The sequence below is a fragment of the Lissotriton helveticus genome, chromosome 9, assembly GCF_964261635.1.
Source record: "Lissotriton helveticus chromosome 9, aLisHel1.1, whole genome shotgun sequence".
Taxonomy (NCBI): Eukaryota; Metazoa; Chordata; class Amphibia; order Caudata; family Salamandridae; genus Lissotriton; species Lissotriton helveticus.
Window position 1 is genome coordinate 784915176 of NC_136070.1, and position 16637 is coordinate 784931812.

The 16637-nt window shown below is 48.8% G+C and overlaps 1 protein-coding gene across 3 annotated transcripts in view; it reads left to right on the top strand.

Annotated features, from left to right (window-relative positions):
* The window catches only part of SYMPK (symplekin scaffold protein), a 1116254-nt gene that overhangs the window by 470644 nt on the left and 628973 nt on the right, over positions 1–16637 (top strand). For all 3 annotated transcript variants that reach the window (XM_078660908.1, XM_078660909.1, XM_078660907.1), the window contains one exon: positions 13784–14019. In XM_078660908.1, coding sequence (XP_078517034.1) covers positions 13784–14019 — 236 coding nt within the window. The remainder of the gene's footprint in view (positions 1–13783; positions 14020–16637) is intronic.

Below are 16637 nucleotides of genomic sequence, written 5' to 3' on the forward strand. Positions count from 1 at the left end.
GCCCTGTGTCCTATCTTGGACCTCCGGAACATCAAAAGCTTCCTCCGGAAGGAGAAGTTCAAGATGTTAACTCTGGCTCAGGTCTTGTCTGCCCTTGACCCTGGAGACTGGATGGTAGCGTTGGATCTGCAGGACGCATATTTCCATGTTCCCATTCACGAAAGTGATGGCGGTGGTTGCAGCTCATCTGCGCAGATCAGGGGATCCAGTTTTCCCCTATCTCGACGACTTGCTGTTGAAGGCGGGCTCGCCCTAGGCAGTCGTCTCCCACCTCTAGACTATGGCCGAACTCCTGCATTTGCTGGGGTTCTCCATCAATGTGCCGAAGTCGCACCTGATTCCCTCTCAGAAGCTCCTCTTCATCGGTGCCGTAATGGATGCAACGCTTTTTCGGGTCTATCCTCCCGAACGGCTAGTCCAGGATATTCAGGCTCGGATTTCGATCTTTTGGCCTCTATCCTGGGTTTCGGTCACGATGACCCTGAGGCTGCTGGGCCTCTGACCTCCTGCGTCCTGCTGGCCGATCATGCCAGATGGCATATGCGGCCTCTGCAGTGGGACCTGAAGTTCCAGTGGACGTAGCATCAGGGGAACCTGTCAGAGTCCGTCCAGATCTCAGAGAGCACTGCACAACAATTGCAGTGGTGGCTCACAGACCGGCATTGGGTCAATGGCAGATCCTTCTCCCTTCCGCAACCAGAGCACACAGTGGTTATAGATGCGTCCCTCCTGGGATGGGACGGCCACATGGGCGAGGCGGAGATCAGAGGCCTCTGGTCTCCGGCGGAGTCCCTTCTCCATATCAACCTTCTGTAGCTCCGGGCGATCCGACTTGCACTGAAGACATTTCTTCCCTCTGTCAAGGGGAGAGTAGTGCAGGTGTTCACAGACAACACCACCGTCATGTGGTGTGGCAACAAATGGGGTGGGGTTGTGAACCCTATGTCAGGAGGCTCTGCGCCCCTGGACATGGCTGGAACATCAGGGCATTTCCCTGGTGGTTCAACACCTGGCAGGTTCACTGAACGCCAGGGCGGACAAACTCAGCTGCAAGTGCATGATGGGTCAGGAATGGCATCTTCACTCGGACGTGGCGCAAGGTCTTTTTCAACAGTGGGGAGAGCCTTGGTTAGATCTATTTGCCACCGAAGAGAACGCGCAACGTCCGCAGTTCTGCGTGTTGGAATTTCCAAGGCGGCACTCACTAGGCGACTCTTTTCGCCGCAAGTGGAGTTGCGGTCTGTTGTACGCCTTTCCACCTATACCACTTCTGCCCAGAGTGCTGAAGATCATCAGGCGTGACCAGGTCCAAGTCATTCTTTTGGCTCCGGACTGGGCTCGAAGAGTTTGGTATTCCGAGCTACTCGGTATGACCATTGATTCCCCCTATCCAACTGCCTCTTCGGGAGGATTCACTTTCGTGGCAGCAGGTCCTCCACCCGAACCTGTCTAGCCTCCACCTCCTTCAGTGGAGATAAGCAGTGGCATTTGATTCCTTTCGACTTGCCTCCTGAAGTTTGTAATGTCATTCTGGCAGCCAGGCCTCCCTCCACTATGTTGGTATACGCCTGCAGGTGGAACAAATTTGTGGCATGGTGCACATCAAAGGCTGTGGATCCCCTTTCTGCCCCTCTTTCAGAAGTCCGTTTATTCCTTCTGTCTTTGGCCCAGCAGGGCTTTGCTCTGGGCACTATCAAGGGCTACCTTTCTGCTATTTCAGTCTTCCTCAGGCTCCTTGATCAGCCCTCTTTTCAAGTCCCCTGCTGTAAATAGATTCCTCCAAGGCATTACTCACCTTTTCCCTCCTATTCCTTTTGTGATGCTACAGTGGGACTTGAATTTGGTTCTTACATATTTGATGTGTGCTGCCTTTGAGCCTCTTCATAACTGTCATCTATGTCTATTAACCTTGAAGACTGCTTTCCTGGTTGCCATCACCTCTGCTAGGAGAGTGAGTGAGCTCCATGCTCTTTCTTGTAAACCTCCTTTTCTATCTGTCCATCCGGACAAGGTTGTGCTCAGAACCCGTCCATCCTTTTTTGCCAAAAGTTGCCACTGCCTTTCACTTCAGGCAAACCATCACTTTGCCCACCTTCTTTCCTCCTCTGCATCCTTCCAGAGAGGAAGAGAGGCTTCACCGTCTGGACCCAAAACGTGCACTCTCGTTTTACTTGAACCACACACAACAGTTCCGGGTGGATGACCAGCTCTTTGTTGGCTACCTTGGTGGCAAGAAAGGTCGGGCTGTACACAAGCGGACTATCTCCTGATGTGTTTCTTGTGTATTAAAGCCTTCTATTCTCTGGCTAATAAAGAGCCTCTGTTGGGGCTTTATGCCCATTCCACCAGGGAGACGGCAGCCACTACGGCATTGGGACGTGGTGTCCCCTTACTAGACATCGGTCAGGCAGCTACGTGGGCCTTGCTGCACACTTTTGCTAAGCACTATTGCCTGGACAGCCAAGTCCATAGAGGCGGCTTCTTTGGGCGTTCTGTTCTCCGGGACTTCCTGGTGTGATCTTGGTTCGCAATACCACCACCAGGGTTGGTATTGCTGGGGTATCTATTCTAAGGAAAAGAATCTATCCCTACTGGTTTCTTTCAGATGAACAAGTTACTTACCTTCGGTAACTATATATCTGTAAGAAACATTAGTAGTGATAGATTCCTTACCTCCCCACCTATCTTCCCCGTTCTGCGAACTGATTTCTAGGGTTAAGGTCATCCCTTTCAGGGCCCTAGTTTTATGGCACCAGTGGTCAGTATCTATCATGGCTCTGCGTTCCTGGTGCGGAAAGTCGTGTACAGAACTGAGTCAGCGCACAAGGGTGGCGTCTAAGTAACTGCTGCAACGTCATCTCGGCGGCCACAACGGACACGGATCCACATGACGCCACCTTCCGATGCACAGGGGTACTACTGATGAAAACTTTCCGGATCCAGTCTGACGCCTGGGGATAATTCTAAGGTAAGGAATCAATCGCTACTAATGTTTCTTACAGATATATCGTTACCAAAGGTAAGTAACTTGTTCTTTAAACCTCAGTTCACAAAATCACTACATTCTTAACACTTCCACATGGTTACCCTGCTGGAAGTAATACCCCTTTTGCATAATGGCAACTTCATGTCCGCATTGGACCTCAAGGACATCTTCTTCCATTTACCAATTCATCCGGCCCATTGCAAATACCTGCGTTTTTTTTCCAAGTTCAACCCTATCAGTTCAAAGTGCTTCAATCAATCAATCAATCAAGCATTTATATAGCGCGCTACTCACCCGGAGGGTCTCAAGGCGCTGGGGGGGGGGCGGGGGGGTCCGCTACTGCTCGAACAGCCAGGTCTTGAGCTGCTTCCTGAAGGCGAGGTGGTCTTGGGTCAGGCGGAGGCGGGTCGGAAGGGAGTTCCAAGTCTTGCCGGCCAGGTAGGAGAAGGACCTTCCTCCTGTGGTAGCTCTTCGGATGCGGGGGACGGCGGCGAGGGCGTGGCTGGTCGATCGAAGCTGGCGTTTGGGAGCGTAGAAGTTGAGGCGGCTGTTGAGGTATCCTGGGCCTTGGTTGTGTAGGGCTTTGTGTGCGTGGGTGAGGAGCCGGAAGGTGATTCTCTTGTTGACCGGGAGCCAGTGCAGGTCTCTCAGGTGTCCGGAGATGTGGCTGCGGCGGGGGATGTCCAGGATGAGTCGTGCTGAGGTGTTCTGGATCCTCTGGAGTCTCTTCTGGAGTTTGGCGGTGGTTCCGGCGTAGAGGGAGTTGCCGTAGTCCAGCCGGCTGGTGACGAGGGCCTGGGTGACCGTCTTCCTGGTCTCGGAGGGGATCCATCGGAAGATCTTGCGTAGCATGCGCAGGATGTTGAAGCACGACGAGGAGACGGCGTTGACTTGTCTGGTCATGGAGAGGGAGGAGTCCAGGATGAAGCCCAGGTTGCGTGCGTGGTCTGTTGGTTTGGGTGCGCTGCCCAGGGCGGGGGGCCACCAGGAGTCGTCCCAGGCGGAGGGTGAGGATCCTAGGATGAGGACTTCCGTCTTGTCTGAGTTCAGTTTCAGGCGGCTGTTCGACATCCATTTGGCCACGTCTGTCATCCCTTCGTGCAGGTTGGCTCTGGCGGTGGTGGGGTCGTTGGTGAGGGAGAGGATCAGCTGGGTGTCGTCGGCGTAGGAGATGATGTTGAGGTTGTGCTGGCGTGCGATGGCTGCGAGGGGGCTCATGTAGACGTTGAAGAGTGTTGGGCTGAGCGAGGAGCCTTGAGGAACGCCGCAGATGACTTCGGTGGCCTCCGATCTGAACGGGGGGAGGCGGACTCTGTGTCCTTCCGGCGAGGAAGGAGATGATCCACTCCAGTGCCTTCTCCTGGATTCCGACGTTGCTGAGGCGCTGTACTAGGGTACGGTGGCAGACGGTGTCGAAGGCCGCGGAGAGGTCCAGGAGGATGAGGGCCGCCGTTTCTCCGTTGTCAAGCAGGGCTCGGATGTCATCGGTAGCTGCGATCAGGGCGGTCTCGGTGCTGTGGTTGGCCCGGAAGCCAGACTGCGAGAGGTCGAGGGAGCCGTTCGTCTCGAGGAAGGCGGCCAGTTGCTTGTTGACGGTCTTCTCGATGACTTTAGCCGGAAACGGGAGCAGCGAGATGGGGCGGTAGTTCTTGAGGTCGGTGGGGTCGGCTGATGGTTTCTTGAGTAGAGCGCTGAGTTCGGCGTGCTTCCAGCTCTCCGGGAAGGTGGCGGTGTCGAAGGAGGTGTTGATGTCCCGCAGGTGGGGTGCGATGACAGTGTCGGCCTTGTTGAAGACGTGGTGAGGGCAGGGGTCTGTCGGAGATCCGGAGTGGATGGAGTTCATCGTGCGGATGGTGTCTTCGGTGCTGATTGAAGTCCAGGCGCGGAGGGTGGTGGTGGGGGGCCGTGGTTCGGTCGTGGCGTGCGTCGGTTGAGTGCTGAAGCTGTTGTGGATGTCAGCGATCTTGTTGTGGAAGTAGGAGGCGAGGGAGTTGCAGAGGTCTTGCGAAGGGGTTATGTCGTTGTTTCCGGCATTGGGGTTGGAGAGCTCTTTCACGATGTTGAAGAGTTCCTTGCTGTTGAGTGCGTTGTTGTCCAGTCGTTCCTTGAATGCGGTTTTCTTGGTGGCGTGGATCAGTTGGTGGTGTTTTCGGGTGGCGAGCTTGAGGGCAGTCATGTTGTCCGGTGTTTGGTGTCTGCGCCAGGTTTTCTCGAGTGCTCTGCAGTTCTTCTTGGAGCTCTTGAGTTCGTCGTTGAACCATGGGGCTTTCTTGCTGCCGGGTCTGCTCGGTGGGGTCTTCAGAGGGGCGAGGTCGTCTGCGCAGTCGCTGATCCATTTCGTGAGGTTGGTGGCCGCTTGGCTGGGGTTCGTTGTGCTGGTGGGAGGCTTCTTGCTCAGGGAAGACGCGAGCTGGTCGGCTGTGATCTTGTTCCAGCTTCTGCGGGGAACCTGTTGTTGGTGATGGTGGAGCGTGGTCCTTTTGAAGCTGAAGTGGACGCAGCTGTGGTCCGTCCAGTGGAGTCCCGTGGTGTGGCTGAAGGCGATGTCCTTGCTGGATGAGAAGACGGGGTCGAGTGTGTGTCCGGCGTAGTGGGTGGGGATGTTGACCAGCTGCTTGAGTCCGAGGTTGGCGAGGTTGTCCAGCAGGGTGGTGGTGTTGCGGTCGTTGTTGTTCTCCAGGTGGAAGTTGAGGTCCCCTAGGAGGATGTAGTCAGCGGAGAGGAGTGCGTGCGGGCTGATGAAGTCGGCGATGTCTTCGCTGAATTGTGTGCGTGGTCCCGGGGGTCTGTAGATGAGGGTGCCTCTGAGGGTTGTCTTGGGGTTGATGTGGATCTGGAAGTGCAGGTGTTCGGCGGGTGCGAGGGTGTCGTCGGTGTTGGTCGTGATGCGGATGGTGTTCCTGTGAGTGATGACGATGCCTCCTCCTGTCTGGTTGACGCGGTCCCTCCGGATGATCTTGTAGCCGTCCGGAATGGCGATGGCGGGCGCTGAGGAGGCGTTCATCCAGGTTTCTGTGAGGAAGGCGACGTCCGGGGCTGTGGTGTCGAGCAGGTTCCAGAGCTCGACGGCGTGTCTGTGGACGGAGCGGGTGTTGAGCAGGATGCACTTCAGGTGGGTGCTGCTGGGGTTCGGCTTGGTGGGTGCTGGTGTGGCTTGGGTCCGGTTGCAGGTGAACTTGCAGGAGTGGCAGCTGAAGGGTCCGTGGGTGCGTCTCGGTGTGGCTCGGTAGCAACCCGGGGTCCTGCCAGTGTTGAGTGCGATGAGTTCGGTGGCGTCGTAGATTCGTCGGGTCGGCTTCCGTCGGTGGGGGCCAGGGGTCCTGGCACTGGGCGCGGTCCAGGCGCAGACGGGCGCAGACGGGCTTACCTTTGGCGCACCTTCGGCGCTCAATCGGTGCTCCCGCTGCGCGCGGTCGCTGAGGGGGCATCATAAATCAGTAGCCGGGAGGGCGGGTCAGCTGGGAGGCGGGAGCGGTGGGCGGGGCCGCAGGGAGGCAGCGGCGGGAATCGGCGATGACGACAGGCGGCTCAGCGGCGGCTGGGTCGCTCAGGCAAGGCAGGCAGGCAGACAGGAAGGAAGGCGCTTGGCAGCAGGAGGGGTGACCCGGCCTCGTGGAAGGCACAGTGCTTCCATTGGGAGTCATCACAGTGCCACAGGCATTTACAAAATGCTTCACGATAGTTGCTCCATGACCCATAGTCCTCTCTATCACCATAGTCACCCCAAGGGTCTGTAGTTTCTGGACATCTGTGTAGAGAAAACATTCATGTATTCCCTTACTTGGACGATTGGCTCATAAAAGCCAACAACTCTCAAATTTGCAATCAACATCCTGAAAAGACGATCAGCTTACTACATTGTCTAGGGTTTACCATCAACGTGCGAAAATCACATCTCTAACCACTACAAATACAACCATACTTAGGAGCAATCCTACACACGCAATTGGGGTTGGCATGCCCAACTATGGTCAGAACTCAAAACATTCTAACACTAATCCAACAGTTTCAAACAGGGAATCAACCTAGTCATGACAATAATGCTTCCTTTAGGCATGATAGCATCCTGCATTACAATAGTCCCATATGCACGGCTACACATAAGACCACTCCCAAGAATGTCTTTCACAACAATTGAATCAGTCGCAAGTACAAATGAACACACTAGTGTTGGTAAACAGCCGCACACATATCTCCTTCTGCAGTGGTGGAACTCACAAAACCTTTGAACAATTCATGGTGTATGGGATCCAAAACACCAGGGTCTCCACATCAACTACCTAGAGCTTCAAGCTGTTCACCTAGCATTGAAAGCTTTCCTGACTCACCTAAATCAACAAAGTTGTACTGGTCCAAACTAACAACATGACAACTATTTACTATCTACAAAAACCAGGGGGGTGGGTGGCACACACATTCTGCAGTTATCACACCTAGCATAAACAATCTAGTGTTTAGCTATACATCACAACATTAATCTGTTAGCAGAACGTGTTCCAGGGACAAGCAATCAAGTTGCAGACCTCCTCAGCTGGATGCAGCAACACGAGTTGTAACTCCACCCCCAAATATTGCAACCATACTTCCACAAATTGGGGTTTGCACAAATAGACTTGTTTGCAACTCCAGAAAACGCAAAATGCCCAAACAACTTCTCCAGTGTCCAACACCCACTATCTAGAGGCAATGCTATGGATAAACTGGTCAGAGATATTTGCCTACTCTTTTCCCCCTCTGCCGCTACTTCCATTTCTGGTCAAAAAGCTCCGGTAAACATCTCTCACCCTAATTCTCATAGTCGCAACCTAGGCTCCGCAACCATGGTTCACCACACTACTATAACTCTTGCAAGTTCCTATCAAGAAACTTCCCCTCAACCCACACCTTCTCATGCAGAACCACTGCAAAATCATACATCCCAATCCCAAGGAGATGAACCTTGCCATTTGTTATGGATATCTAAACCTTCCACAACAGTGTATGGATATCCTTAAAGAAGCTTGTAAACCTCCAACTAGAAGATGTTACTTCGCTAAAAGGAAAAGATGTATGCTCTATTGCCACAAGCAGAAAGATAACCCTTTGCAAGCAAATCTACAAACAATTGTTTATATCTTGCATCTTCAAACATCAGGGTTAGCATATACTTCAATATGTTTACACCTTGCTGCTATTGCAGCATATCTACAGAATAGGCAACAGTAGTCCTTATTCAAAATACCAGTCATTAAGGATTTCTTGTAAGAACTTAAGTCATTCCTCCTAAAATCCCACCAGCCCCAACATGGAATTTAATTCTAAAATTGCGCTAACAAGGCTCTTGGGGCCTCCATTTGAGCCACTACATTCATGCCAACTGCAATACTTTTCCTGGAAAGTAGCATTCTTAATAGCTATCACTTCACTAAGATGTGTCGGTGAGAACCATTCTTCCACCTGCATAGGTACAAAGTGGTGCTCAGAACAAACCCAACGTTTCTCCACAAAGTAATCTCTCCCTTTTAATATTAGTCAATCTGTAGAATTATATGTATTCTTTCCGCAGCCTGATTCAGTGGCAGAAAGAGCTCTATATACACTGGACTTCAAAAGAGCCTTAATGTATTATATCAACAGAACAAAAATATTTAGAAAAACGAAACAATTTTTTATTACTTTCTCACCTCCACACGCTGGAAACCCAATTTTAAAAAAATTAATTTCCCGGTGGATAGCTAAATGTACTCAAACTTGTTATGCTAAAGCTAAGACGTTTACCTGTTCCTCCTAGGGCTCGCCCAAAATCGTAAAATAGGAGCATCTATGGCCTTTTTAGGGAACATCCCTATTGCTGAGATCTGCAAAACAGCAACATGGTCCACACCACACACTTTCACTAAACATTATTGTGTGGATGTTTCAGAACGTCAACAAGCTAATGTTGGACAAGCTGTACTATGTATCCTATTTCAAACAATTGTGAGCCCCACAGGCTAGCCACTGCTTTGGGAAACAAACTGTTAAACAGTCTATGCACAGCATGTGTATCTACAGCCACAGATGTCTCAAACAGATTGCTGTCCCTGTAAACATGTGTTCTTGGCATGTAGATTCACTTGCGCCCTTCCACCTCCCCGAGCGCCTATGTAGTTCTCAGTTTACTGCTTTACATCACTTTCATTTACATTACTTGCATGGACATCACATTAGAAATACTCACTCTAACTAAATTTTCACCCGCCTTCAGAAAAACAATCTAACAATGGAGTTGATGCCCATGTGCAGTATCACCGAGAGGAGGAGCTGGACATCCTCGTGACTCAAAAACATCCTTCGCAGAAAAACAAGTTGCAATCATCCAAGCCATACGCGCTGTGGCGGACTAATGCACAGCATGTGAATCTACAGCACAACATGCCAAGAACAGATGCTTACAGGGTAAGTAACATAATCCTTCCAAACCTTCCAGTCAGTGAATTGAGTACCACCCGGGATATGTGGTATAGAAGCACTGGCATGCTTTGCTTCTCTGTGTGGGTGCTCATTCAAAGAACCCACAGACCCCAATTACTGCCACAGACCTTGCAGTGCTTTACCCATCACATCCTGTTTGCAAATTTAAATCAGATTCCCAGTGGACTGACTGGTAGATTTATTTATATATATATATATATTGGTGTTACAGCGCTCTCATGGGGTATCTCCTTCTGTAATTTTTTGAGAAATGTATATTTCTCACGAGCACAAAGCCTGAATGAATGCTCCTTCTGGTTATGAGACAGTCCAGACAATAAAACAAGAAGAAGAAAAAGCTATGACGCATCATAGCGTTTTTCTTTTACTCCATGTAACAGTGCAGGGGGTCCTCAGAAACCGCAGACAAGCAGATGATGCAAGGGGAAAGCAACAAACAAAGGGAGGAGGAGAGGGAAGGAGGGGCAGGAGACGAGCTACAGACATGCACTGTTTGAGAGTAAGAGCGCATGTCCTCTAGCTAGTGGTAGGAAGCTGTACTTGATTCATGCTCCACGGTAGGTACACACACAACACTGTAAGAAGAAGCCAAGGCAAGTAGGAAGTTCTTACCAGTAAGAAGCAAGGAAATGAGTCTAACGTTGGATCCCACCAATGGTAATTAAGAGATTTTGCAAGCACTGTGCAGGCAAAACTAAAAAGGGTCCAAATGCAGGTGATAACTGCATCAAGGCTCGTTGTCCCATAATCTGCCTATCCTCCTTTTCCACCTTTAAAGCCATCTGCTCCCTCTTTAGCTTTGTGTGCATTCTCAAGGTTGTGAGTAGCTTCGATTTAGTTTTTTTCTTTTTAAAGACTTGTTGCGGCTAACTGGGTGGTTACTTAATCTCTGTACCCTAGCTTTAATTCATATCCCACAATAGCCGGACCAGTTATTTCAGTCTTTCTCAAGTGCAGCCTCTGTGCTTCCATCAAGATAACTATCTTCCACTCCTCGTTGTTCTTGATGGGGGTTCTAAAATTAAACCTAGAAAAAGTGTAAAGGGTTGCAGTATTAAACAGTTGCAAACCAATGTCACTGGCTGTTTGTGAAGGTATCTTTTTATACTTCTGAACTATTTAATTTCCTGCTGTCTGTGAGACCCAAAACACTTTTATAAGTCTAAAATAAACTTTTCAATCTCACTGAAGGCAAGCTTTGTGTTTATCCCTTCAACACCAAGGCATCTTGTCTTTATACAGAATTGTTCCAATCTTGAATTGTGCACTCTATTTGAATAGCCTGTATGTTTTTACAGGTGCAAATCTTGACCTGTGTTTGGCAAAATACTGCAGCATTCGTGAGACAATAGTGTATGACTAAATGAAGAAACATATATATATGCTGCACCAAAGTTGGTTCTACGTCGTCACCTGTGTATTTTGAGTTAGTTTCATTCATGGGTGAGGGTTGGAAGGGGTCAATGGACCCTTTAGGACATTAGCTAGACGTTCCTGTGGAACAGTTGGACTGGTATTAGGATCTTGGAGGAGCCAGTGGACTGGACACATCTCCTGATACTGGTATGCTCCCTCCTCCGACTGTGGCTTCAGAGGAGGCAGCTTCTTATGACAGTGGTCCAGGCGTTAGTTGTTTCCAGCCTGGATTACGGTAACGTTCTTTATTTAGGAGCTGATCAAGCAACTCTTAGAAAACTTCAGGTTGTTCAGAATGCGGCTGTACGACTCTTATGCCATGTTCCGCGGAGAGCCTCTTATCTCACAATCACTTCATGACCTTCACTGGCTTAGGATCGCCAGCAGAATTAAGTTTAAGGCTCTCTGCTATATATTCAAGATCAAACAAGGCACGGCACCTGCATACCTACAGGAACTCATCCCAGCTTACCACCCTACTCGTTCTCTCAGATCCTCTTGTAAAGGTGATTTTGTAATTCCTAGATTTAGGCTGGTGAAAATGGGCGGCCGCTCATTTTCCCACTTAGGTCCTAAGTTTTGGAATACCTTGCCCGCTGCATTCAAAACGGAAACCAACTTTTTCTGCTTCCGCAAAGGACTCCAGACATGGCTCTTTCGGCAATGATCTACGGTTGCTCTCTTTTCCTTCTTTTAATCTGTCCCTTGGCGCCGGGAAACCCACTGCGGGTAGCTGTGCGCCTTATAAGTTAAATAAAATAAATAAATAAATGGTGGTAAATAGGGTGGCAGAGGTCCTTGGACTGGAACTGCCCTTTGCACAGGTCAGGACTGATCTTGTGACCGAAGTGTTTCAGCCTCGTGCTTCCACCTCTGAACCCCTTCTGCACTTCAATGAGGCCCTAACTGATGTCCTTCTAGGCACATGGTACAAGCCTAGCACAGGAGCTCCTATGCCCTTTGACGGGACTCTTCTTTTTGGAGAGAAAGCGGACCTGGCCTAGGAGCACTTCTCCAATATCCACTACCACATGTACGCGGATGATACCCAACTATACCTAAAAAATTCATCACCGACGACATCCGCCTACTCAACACAACTTTGCAAAAACCCACATGGCTAACTAAAAACCACCTCAAACTCAATGCACTCAAAACTGACTTTCTCCTAATCTCCCCTCCACAAGGACAAGGTGACATAGTAAACTGGATTAAACCCCTAACAGCCCTCAATTGCAAACCTCACATTATAGATTCCACAAGATCATTGGGAATAATACTTGACAAGAATCTCAACATGAGGGAACACATCAGCACAGCCACCAGAGGAGCCAACTTTTATATGAGCATCAGTGGGGAGAACTGTAGCTAGACCTATTTGCCACCACAAGAATGCACGGTATTACCAGTTTTGCATACTGGAGAAGCACTCACTTGGAGACTCATATCAGGCGAGGTAAAACAAGGGACTCTTGTATGCATTCCCACTCCTACCTCTCTTTCCTCCGATTCTGAAGATCAGGAAGAGCCAGTCTAAGTCATCTTAATTGCCACAGTCTGGGCCAGGAACGTATAGTACCAGGACCTCATTAGCCCGCCTATACAGCTACCGTTTTAGGAATACCTCTCTACACCTCACATGTGAAGATTGCAGCAATTAAATGTGTTTGCCCTTCAAGCCCATGCACAATTGCTCTGTAAGATTCTTGACGTTGAAACGCTCAGCCACATTCCTTCTTTACTGACATGTTGGCCCTACTAACAAGGCATGGCCACTTTGCTAGCATTCTTTGGTCTATCTCATCCTTCAAAAGATGAGTCTTTATTACCATCATCCAAAAAAGGTGTGAAACTTATATATTGATTGCACGAAAGAGCATTGGGAAGACGATCAGCTCTAGACTGGGTTTTTAGGTGCAAATAAAGGCAAGGCTTTCATAGAAAAGGACCCTGTCAAGATATAGTCCCATGCATCAAAATCCTGTACACACTAATTATGAAGCAGACCCTTAAGGTCCTGCAGGCCAATTCCATGAGGGCCAACGCTGCTACAATGGCTTTGGCGAGATCAGTATATCTTTCAGACCTTTGCTGGACTGCAACTTCGACGTCTGTGCATACTATCATGAAACATTATTGCCTTGCCAGTCAGGATGTGTGGGAAGATCATATTGCCTGTTCAGTTTTGCAGGACCTTTTGGTTTGAGTCCAACTCCCCAGACCCTTTACCTTTCAGAGGTATTGCTGTGGTGTCTATTCTAAACCTACAGTTAAATGTACCCATCAAAAGAACAATTTACTTACCTCCAATAATGCTCTTTCAGGTGGATACTCTAACCACAAAATACTTGCTGTCCTTTCACCACCCGTTCAGCCGAGAGGTCTTTTTTAATATCTAAAATGTCTCAAGTTATAGGTCAACGCACTGTCACCAACAATTGTTCTGCGTCTGATGGAACAGAATGAGATCTGAAAGTGACAGCACACAGCTTTGGCATTTACATGCAGCTCCACTGTCACTTCAGGGGCTATAATGAGACAGTATGGAGTAACATGATGCAACATAGGAGTAGAGCTGTTGGAGTTTTCTGTCTGAAATCTGGGTCCTCTTCTAAAGATGAGGAATATGTAGTTCGAGTATCCACCTGAAAAAGAGTTACCGAAGGTAAGTAACTGGGTCTTATAAATGGCATACAAGCATACCATCCTGAAAAGCCAAAGCTCCTGGCTTTGCTAATACTTGTGGGGATTTTTGTAGTCATTTCTCATTTCTTGTCTTGAATTTGCGTGTCAAATCCACAATTTGTAGATTGCCCCTTTAGTGTTCAGGATGTGGGTAAAAAAGCTGATAATTTCCCTGGCACAAACCACAAACCAATTTGTTTTTGTCTCCCACCCTCCATATTCTCCCCTAAACCCCCAATTCAGGCTCGTGTAAAGATTCTGTCTCGGATAGTGACTCACTTTGAAGCAACACTGAAGGTAAAGGTGCTGTCGTTCATTCTGGAAGACATCCGGAACCGATTAGACTTGGCCTTCTCTTGGCTCTTCCAGGAGTACAACGCATATCTCAACAAGTATCCAGAAGGAAGCCCAAATGACTATGACCAGTGTCTTATCGGCCTGCTTTCAGGGCTGCAGCAGAAGCCTGACCAGAAGGATGGGTAGGTGTTACTTGAATGAAAGATTGCACAACAACACCTTATAATAAAGTACATGAAAAGTAAAACTTCAACTGAGTCACAAGCTCTGAACATAATACAAAGCAGTCATTATGTGAAAAGGTGGCGCAGAGCTTCAGTGTACTTATCTTTGACACTACCTATCCACCATACTATTTTCCTGTGAGCACATCTGCTAGATTATTGTTGAGTGCAGTTATTGATTTGTATACTGCAGAGTTTGATTGTTAGTACTGGATATCTCCTACCAAACACTGTGGACTTTATATTGACTCTTAATTCTGCTTAATTGACTATGCTAGTGACTGCATGACTAAAGAGTTGCTTTGCTAATAATTGTTGTTTGGCTGTTGGGGGCTAACTCCTCCCACCCCATGCAGCTGTTTTTGTATCCGAACCAAGCCCTCCTCTCCCATCACATCACCACCAAACGCGTCTCACCAACCTACCAGTTGATAGTGTCTGGGCATCCTGGCTATTTTGCTTTTGGTAGATTAGGGCAATCCTGGAAATGGCTTTTTCTCCCGAAGATACTTTTCCCAAAGGTATTTATCTTGAGGTCAGAACATATTTGGGTGGAGACTGGCTGATGAAGGCAGGGTCCGCCAACACTGGTCATAGATCTTCTGCAATACATCTTAACTGTCCTTTACCGCCTAGTTTTCTTCATCAATCTACAGAAGTTCCTCTTTGTCCCTTCTCAGAGACTGAGCTTCATCAGGATGGTGTTGGATATGAACTGTATGAAAGCTTTGTTTCCCTCCTGTTCAGAGTAACTTGGGTATTCAGGTTATGATTCTGATGTTTATGATTCTGATTCAGATCCTGGTTCCTCATCGTCAAGCCCTTTTGCATCCTGTTGATGCACACCAGAAGGCAATAGAGAGCCCTTCAGTGGTAAATCAAATCTAGCATTAGGAGAGTGTTTCAGCCCACTTGGAGATCTTCCATTCCCTCCTTCCAGACCTGAATTGATGGATTTGCATCTCCTATCTCATGTGGGTGGTCTCTGTGTCCTCTGCAATTGTAGGCCACTATTGTTACAGATGCCTCCTCTCTTGGCAGAGGAGGAATGGCACAATGTATTTAGTTCACATAAAAGCATTGACCACACATCTGTGTGCTAGAGTTGAAACCACCTTTTCTGAGGCTTTCCCCCTCTTCATTTGTTCATATGCTTGTGGATAATTCCCCACTGTCCATTACATCAGCGTACAGAAAGTCATGGATTCTTGTGATGTCTTCTCTTGAGCATTTGGCCCTTCAGTAGTTAGTTTTTTCATTGCCGGATCATCCTTCTGATAGAATGTTCCAATCGCATATTCCCAATCTTGGGAATTTCCCCAGGCATCAAACTGGATCCGGAAACTTTTGAAGAAGTTCCCTCTTGCTTCAGCATGTGGTGTAATGCCACTCCACATCAAATCCAGTCCGCCACAGGACGACATAGGGTCTCTATATATGGGCCAGTTAGTGCGCTGCTGATGTCAGTTTCTTTCCTTCTGCACCTTCTGACGCTTATCCAGAGCTTCTTGAATACTGTCATTTTGGCAGAATGTTTCTCTCAAATTTACTTAAAGAGTTTAGCTGTGTCTCTACCTAAGACTACAGGATTTAGACAATTTTAAAGCTGTCACTGACAAATGTCTGTGACCGGCACTCATGACGTCTGTCTCGGGTGTCTCAGATCCAAATACGACTCTGCGTTGTGCGAGTTTTGCGAAAGGATGAATGGAAAAGCCATCTCTGACCACAAAGTGAAACTGGCCAAACTTTAAAATAACTCAAAAAAGTGGTCTTGGTTAAAGTCAAAGGCGCAGACGCACTCCCGCTCCAGAGGCTGCTCCCTTGACTGGGCTTCATCCAAGTCCCAGAGTTCAGAGTCAAAGAAGCCAAAGAAGTCCAAACATTGGTCTCTATTGTCTTGCCATGCCCATCGTTTGGAGTAGAGTGACACCCTGACACCTCTAGGCTGTAGACTCATTCCACTATTTCAGAACTGACTCTGATCCCAATGCACCCCGAACCACTGACGATGCCAAACCAGCTCTGGGAGCTGAAACCGACTTTAGACACCATTTTCGGGGCTCCACCAGACCCCTCCAGCGTACCTTCGGACCCCAAGCATCCTCAGTAGCCTCCAGGTGTGTTACTGCTGAGTGATCTGTCTAGATGCTAACTGTACCGCTCAGTCTTGACTCAAGGCTGGCCCCTTCCTTGAGTCTGGCGCTGCTAACTGGCACAGGGTCTAAGCAAACACAAGGAGATGATGGACGGAGCGCTGAAACTTTTCAGACACTCGCCCCCAGTCACAAATCTTAATTGAATCCATCATCGTTCTTTAGCTCACTTTGCTACCCCAGTTCAAACCCAGCCAAATGCAAATCAGTCTTGACCCTGTTCCTTATGGTAACAGTCCAGCCTGAACTGCCAAGCCAGTTCTTCCCTGGACCGGAAACAAGCATCCTGGGACCGGTTCGCGGTAACCCCCTCATCAGCCAGGCTAGCTTGAATCCAGTGGCAAAGTGAGCCTGGGACCTACGTCTGGGCATACCCTGCCAACTTAGGGCGAACAAAGTAAACACAAGAAGATGATGAAC